This window comes from Enhydra lutris, unplaced genomic scaffold (genome assembly GCF_002288905.1).
Source record: "Enhydra lutris kenyoni isolate GAN:26980312 unplaced genomic scaffold, ASM228890v2 scaffoldscaffold20, whole genome shotgun sequence".
Taxonomy (NCBI): Eukaryota; Metazoa; Chordata; class Mammalia; order Carnivora; family Mustelidae; genus Enhydra; species Enhydra lutris.
In genome coordinates, this window is record NW_019154104.1 from 29420665 (window position 1) to 29428103 (window position 7439).

Genomic DNA, 7439 nt, shown 5'->3' on the forward strand with positions numbered 1-7439 from the left:
AGAGATCACAAGTAGGCAGAGAGGCAGGCAGAGAGAGAGGGGGAAGCAGGCTCCCTGCTGAGCAGAGAGCCCAATGTGGGGCTCGATCCCAGGACCCTGAGATCATGACCTGAGCCGAAGGCAGAGGCTTTAACCCACTGAGCCACCCAGGCGCCCCGTGAATGAATTCTTTTACTCGTTTTCCTTTTCCACATTTTTGCTCAGGCAAACGGCCATTTGTCCTCCTCCTGCTTGTTAACGTGCAAATTCAGCTAAAGGTTACTTCTTATTTCTAACACTTAGAATTATTCTGTAGACACAGGATAAGAACCGTCATGCCCCCAAGGTTCTTTCTGCCCCCACAGCTCCCCACCCCACCCCAGTAAGAGCCACCCCAAGAAGGTTCCCCACCCTAGTAGCTTTCCCTTCTACCCCCAACTCTCCCACACCCAGAGACCCCACAGACTCAGAGCTCTTCCCTGTCCTCCTCACCTCTACCCCCTCCTGCGGGTCTCTACTCTGATCAAGTGCCATTTGCTTGCTGCCTTTCTGGGTTATTTTTCTCGGAGGGAACATATACAGCAATGAATAGTCTCCGAATTCCCGCTTCTCTGCAAAATTTATTTTGTTAACACTGTTGGGGAGCCACGGTCCTGTGCTCTGGTGACGCTCTCAGCCCGAGGCCAACATCCCAGAATCTTCTGGCTCCTGGTTTCCGCTGAGAAACCTGTTGCCGGTGCATTTCTTCTCCTTGCCAGTAACATACGCGTTCTACCAGGAAGCCTCTGAGATTCTGTCTGTAGATTTCAGGAATGTCATTGAGATGCCAAGGGTGTGTCTTCCTTTTTTTTCTTTTTTTAAAGTAACCCTGCCTGGTACCATACCAGCACTTTCACTCTGAAGACTCAGGCCTTTTTCTTATCACAGAAAATTTCCACTCTTACGTATTCATCCTTCTCCTTCTGGAACCCCTAACATTCACAGCAAGACGAAAAGGCATCCCCAAGGCATCTTGTCCCTTGAGACTTCTATACCTGCGTCTCTAGTCTTTTGAGACGCACTTTGTTTCTATCTTTTGCAAGCCACCTTCTTTTTCCTGTCGTGTTGTGAATTTTCTAAATTTGAACAGCCTAGTTCTAGAATTTACTTTCTGGGGCTGTAACTGATGTCCTGGGGTTTTGGAAACCTGACACTTGGCTGGGGTGTGCTGTTTGGCCTTGATTCTCTCTCCAGCTGTGGGCCCCTCTAGCCCTTCATGCCCTCCCTGGTCACCCAGGCCTAGCTGTGGGGTCCCCAAGAACCACACACATAAAATGCTGGAGGTCCCCTTCCCATGAATGGACCCTCCTGCCTCTGGCCCCAGACCCGCTCAAGTTCTAGACCAGCCTTCGTCAGCTTCTGGAATGGGAGGGGTGACCCCTCACCCCACCAGGCTGGTTGGGAGGCCCCACCAAGGCCTCCCCAATGGCAGCAACTTGCATTCCTACTTTCCCCAGAGGCTCAGTTCACGGCCCTCAGGGGAGGGGCTTCGGGCCTCACCTAGGACATCCCCATTCACAGGAACAGAGAGGGCCTTGGGGCCTGCCTCCATCCCAGCCTCCAGTCCCCCAAAGCTTTGTCCTTTTAACCTCCCAAGTACCTTGAGAGCCAGGAAGCTGTGCCAGAGCAGCTCCCCAACAGGTCACTGAGGCAGCACAAGGGGACCCTTTCTTCTGCCTCCAAAGCCAGTGCCCACTGCCTTACATAAGCTGGATTCTTAGAGGCACCCATCATGGCCCCTCCAGGGTGGGAGAGGGGACCACCCTCCCCAGGCAGGGTTCCCCGCCCCACCATGGAGCTGCTCTCCCCACCTCCTCCTATCCACAGCTGGGGCATGGAGAACTCCATTCAGAGCACAGGGCAGGTGGGTAGGCTGAAGACCTGGGACTGACCCCGGGTGGGGAGTGCGGGCAGGCCTTCAGACCATCCCACCACATGAGCACCCAGATGCTGTCAGTCAAGGTGCTTGCCCCACCACCGGAGGCGAACCTTAAGTGACCCCACATTCAGCCAATCAGAGGTGACCTATTGTTCTCCCGCCCAGGAATCTGAATCTAAAGGGACCCCAGGCCACCAAAGGGAAGCACCGTCATCACCCTGCCCTGAGCCTCCAGGCCTGGAGGATCCCAAGCCGAAGGAACTGGGCAGGGGCCTTGAGGGCCCAGGGGTCCGAGGTGGGAGCACTACCTGCGCATGGTTCCCAGACAACCCCTCTATGCAGGCTAGACATGCCAGGGACCCAGAAGGCCCCAATCTTGGAGCCTGGACGAGATTTCCTAGGTGGGCCTGGTAAGGATGGACAGAAGGCATTCCAGGAGGGGACCTTTATGAGTAAGAGCCTTGAGTGACTGAACACGCGTGCCTGGGAGGATGGGTCCCCGTTCAGGCCTGGCCTTACAATGAGTAGTGCTACCCCAGACCCTGCAGCTCGCAGGGTGCTCCCAGGACACCCGGGAGAAATCAGAAGGAATCCTGCCCTTCTGGGGAAAGAATTCACACTCCTGAAGAAGTTGGGAAGCCATGGGACAGCCCACCCTCACTGAGCCATCACTTGGTGGGGGAGTGGTAGAGGAGGGCCTGGGGCCCAGCAGGAGCCGGCAGGGGCAGGTGCAGCCACAGGAGGCTAGTAGGAAAGGCAAAGTGGGGTCACAGTGGGGGGGATAGGGGAGCTGAGAGCTAGATTTGCAGAGGCTGCCCCCCCCCATATCCTGGCCTGGGCTTGGGAAAAATGTACCCATTTATGAAAAGCTCTGGGGTTTTCCCCCTTCAGCAGACTCCAGCCCCGTGGTTTCCTGAAGCCTGACTGGGTAACAGTCTAGGAAGTTCTTAAAATCTCTTCACACATGGGGCCCCTGGGTGGCTCAGTGGGTTAAGCCTCTGCCTTCAGCTCGGGTCATGATCTCTGGATCCTGGGATCGAGCCCCACGTCGGGCTCTTTGCTCGGCAGAGAGCCTGCTTCCTTCTCTCTCTCTGCCTGCCTCAATGCCTACTTGTGATCTCTCTCTGTCAAATAAATAAATAAAATCTTAAAAAAAAAAAAAAAAAAATCTCTTCACACAGATCACTTTCCTGGCACGCTCTCTTCTCTGCCAGTCTCCTCCTGCCCAGAGCAGGAAGCTCAGGCTGCAGAGGCCATTGCTAGTCCCTCCTTTGCCTCCAGGGAGCCCAGCGCCCAAACCCAGCAGATAGACAGGTGCTGGAGGAGAGAAGCCCGCCATCAGTGCAGGACCCCGCCGGGGGTGTCGCCCCCCGCAACTCTGCCGCCTCGGTGCGGAGTACCTGCACTGAAACCTGGCTCGCAATTAACACCAATCGAGTGATTTAGCTCTCCAAGTAAAAGCAGAGAAACCCCAAGGCACAACAGGGAAGCGGCCGCCCTGGTGTCCCTGGTGGCCCACAGCAGAGCCAGGACTGCACAGTGGTTGCCCCTCTCTCGGGGACACAGGCTTGGGGAGGGCCCTAGGAGCCCGGCGCGCGTGAAGAGGCCCCACACCAGAGACACGCACGCGTGAGCACAGGGGCTAGCCCACGCCGCGTGTCAGGCCCACGCCGCCACCTGGGTGGAGTCGCCCCCCAGCAGCTCACAGAGCGGCGTAGGAAGGCGCGGCGTGCCAAAGCGTGACTCGGCGCCTGGGGTCCGAACGGCACCCTTCAGGGCCCTCCAAGGCCAGCCCTCTATGGGGTCGTACTGCGGCCCCAGCCCCGCCCAGGCATCTGCGGGGTAAGAGGGTGCAGTCAACCCCAAACTTCTCCGGCCCTGGGAGGGGACCCTGGTGCGGGTGGGCGCGGGCTGGGGATGCAGGAGCCGGTGAGGCAGATGCGCCGGAGGCCTCGGGCTAGAAGCGCGCACGGGGCGGTGGGGCATCCTGCTGGGAGTCCCCGCCTTGGCCAAGCCACCGTGCTGCCCCGGCGCCCCAGACCTCTCGTCTGGACGTGCCTCGAAGAGTTTAAACGACGCGGACTGCGCGCTAGACGCCCTCCGGGCCTGCTGTCAGTTCACGCCCGCAAGAGCCCCGTGACACGAGAGCATTGTCACCCCCATTCTGCAGGCGACGAAACCCCGACCCGAGGGTGGGCCACCGGGGCCCCGGGCCCGCAGGTGAGCCGGCCTCCCACCCCGCACCGGAGCCGGCCGCCTCCTTACCCCCAGCGCATCCAGCAAGGAAGTCGAGCGCCATTGCTGGGTCTCCGGTGTGGCCGCCCTTCCTCCTCGTCCTTCTCCTCTGGCCCCTCGCCGGGCGGGTCACCGTCGGGGATCCCCCGGGCACGGGGGATTGGGGCTCGGCCTGGCCGCCGCCTCCTGGCGCGGAGCCCGGGGCCGGCCGAGGTCGGGGGGCGGCGGCGGCGGCTCAGTGCGCGGCTCCTCGGTCAGCGCACGACCCTTGCTGACCGGCTCGCTCGCCCTCGCGGCCGTCCGCCAGCAGCCGGTGGTTCCTCACCTCGGACCGCGCGCCCCGCCCCTCGCGCCTGCCGGCCGGGCCCCGCGGGATGCAGAGCGCGGCCAATGGGCGGGCGAGGAGCGGACAACACCCCGGGCCCTGCGCGCCGTCGCCGCGCCTCATTGGCTGGGCGTGTCCGGGGCGGGCGGGGTGGGGGGGACATAGCGGGCAGGGGAGGCGCACGGGCGGGGGAGGCGCACCGGGCGGGGGAGGCGCACGGGCGCCGCAGACAAAGAATGTGCTTGGTGCGCCCGCCCGCGCCGTTCCGGGCGGGAGAGGCGGCCCGGTGCGCGCGGCGGCGGGACGATGGGGCCGGGCCCGGGAGCGCGGGGTCTGAGCTCGGCCTGTGCGGGGCGGGAACCTCCCGGCGTGCGCGCGACGGGTCAGCTGAGCGGGAGGCGGGGTGTGCTCGGTCTGGACCGGGCCCGGGGATCTGGGGCCTGAGGCCAGATCCCGACTCTGCCGCCAAACCTCTGGTCCCTGCCCGTGTAATGGGGACGCGGGCGCCTAGAGCCAGGATCCTCCCAGGCTCGGACACCACTAGCTGTGATGCCCCGCGGGCGGCGAGTCGCCCCTCCGCCTGCGCTCCCGCCCGGCCCGGTACGCGGGATGTCCGGGTCCGAGCGCGCCAGCCTTCCCGGGCGGCGGGGAGGGAGCTGGAACGGGGAAGGGGGCCGTGGGGCGCCCTTCGGGGGTCCGCACCTGCCCGCGCGCTGCGGGGACGTGGGAGCCGCGAAGGGTGCAGAGCCGGGCAGGTTCCTGGATGCGCCGAGAGCCGCGCGGCGGAGAGGGGGCACCGGAAGCCTCGGGACTGGGCGAGCCGGGCGGCGGAGGAGGCGGGGGCACACGATGGGGTCAGAGGAGGAGCGGGTCCGACGCAGTCCGCCCGGGCAGAGAGTCCCTGAGATTGGCAGTGGCAAGGACCCCTGCCTGTTCAGAGACCTGTCCTTCCCTCCTTCCCTCCCCCAGCGCCTCAGGAGGCCTGGACTGTCCGGTTGGGACTAGACTTGACTGGGCACTTTCTCCTCCACAATGAGGGTGAGATAACACCTTTCCGGCCTGGGGCTCAACTTCCTTCTTCATGGCCCTGTGGTTGGGACCACACTCCCTGCGGTGTTTCCAGGTCATTGAAGATCCCACAGTTCTTTTACTCTCACTGTACCGTTTCTGAAATCGCGAGGGGGGTTACAATGGATCTGTACCCAAAGCTTTAAAGATTATGTATTTCTGGTGCTAGGGGGTATCAGCTAAGCCGTGGTCCATGGTGATCCAGAGGCCACCAGGAATCCGACAGTCACCAGTCACGTGTGGTTTCCTTTTATTCTTTAAACTCTAGACAGAGTATTCATTAAGCAGAGACCCAAACCCAGGTCTGCTGACTCCTAGTCCAGTGCTCGTGATGACTGGTGGGCCCTGAACTAGGGGTCTGGAGGCCTGGGTTTGAATATCGCCAGCCTCTGACCTCAAGGAGCCAGAAAAGCAATAACATGGGCCCCAGGAGAAGGGGGGGTGTGCTTGGGTGGCTGGAGGCCTCCAAGGCCTGACAGTTAAGCTACACCCAGGTGACTCACCCCTAGGGACACTTGTCCCCTGGTTGCCAATGCCCCTGGAGGTGGAGCACAAGGCCTGCAGCAGCTACCTCTAGTTTTGGAGGCTTGAGAAGAAAGTCGTGTACCTTAACAGGCAGTAGGTCAGAACGCTATGATGGGACAGCTGAGAAGGAAACCAGGACGATCCGACCTGCTTTGTGTGTGTGTGTGTGTGTGTGTGTGTGTGTGTGTGCAAAACATTTATTTATTTATTTTAGAGAGAGTACACAAGCAGGGGGAGGGGCAGAAGGAGAGGGAGAGAATCTCAAGCAGGCTCCGACTCCCCCCTGAGTGTGGAGTCCCACGGGGGGCTCCCTCTCACGACGCTGAGGTCATGACCTGAGCCAAAACCAAGAGCCGGATGCTTACCCAACTGTACCACCCAGGCACCCTGCTTTACATTATATTTTCATCTACATATTTAAATTATATATGTATATATTTATATGTAAATATATTTGTATATATAAATATATGTGTATATATACATATATTTTTATTTGTTATTTTTTTAAAGATTTTATTTATTTGACAGAGAGAGAGAGCACAAGTAGGCAGAGCGGCAGGCAGAGGGAGAGGGAGAAGCAGGCTCTCCACTGAGCAGAGAGCCTAATGTGAGGCTGGGTCCCAGGACCCTGGGATCATGACCTGAGCCGAAGGCAGCCGCTTAACCCACTGAGCCACCCAGGCGTCCCTTTTTTTTTCTTTTTAAAGAGAATGCACGTGCCTTGCAGTTAATGTCACGCTTGGGGCAGGTAGTATGAGCCTGGACTCCCTGGGAGTCATCAGCCTGACCTCCAGGGACTGGTGGATGTCCAGGAGAGGCCAGAAAGGGAAAACAAGGAAGTCACGGCCAAGCAAACGAGTGCGCAATGCCTGTATTTTGAAGCCTGTATGATGACATCAGCAGTCAGGTTTTGTGTCTGTTTCATTTCCTGAAGGTAAAATTAGAGCACAGAATGTGGTGGTTCAAACCCCTCACCATCCCCAGCGCCCCAGGCCCCACCTCTGTTCCTGGGGAGGCCACCTGGCAGGGCTCCTCTCAGGCCCCAGACTTAAGGGGGCAGGAGGGGCTCAAGGCCAGAGCAGTGGCAGGACAGCAAAGGAGGGAGGGAGTGTGACAGGGGACTAGGGATCAAGCCAGGTCACTGAAAAGTGCGTGGTGCAAGTTTTTACTTTGTGCGGACTTTTTTTTTTTTTTTTTTTAAGATTTTATTTATTTATTTGACAGATGGTGATCACAAGGAGGCAGAGAGGCAGGTGGAGAGAGAGGGGGAAGCAGGCTCCCCGCTGAGCAGAGAGCCCGATGTGGGGCTCGATCCCAGGACCCTGAGATCATGACCTGAGCCGAAGGCGGAGGCTTTAACCCACTGAGCCACCCAGGCGCCCCACT

The 7439-nt window shown here is 59.7% G+C and overlaps 1 protein-coding gene across 1 annotated transcript in view; it reads right to left on the bottom strand.

Moving 5' to 3' along the window:
• Window positions 1–4337, bottom strand: part of LOC111148583 (solute carrier family 25 member 29) — a 12169-nt gene extending 7832 nt beyond the window's left edge. Inside the window, exon 1 of the mRNA XM_022505275.1 lies at window positions 4163–4337. Coding sequence (XP_022360983.1) covers window positions 4163–4196 — 34 coding nt within the window. The 5' untranslated portion in view covers window positions 4197–4337. The remainder of the gene's footprint in view (window positions 1–4162) is intronic.
• Between the last annotated feature and the right edge of the window lie 3102 nt (window positions 4338–7439).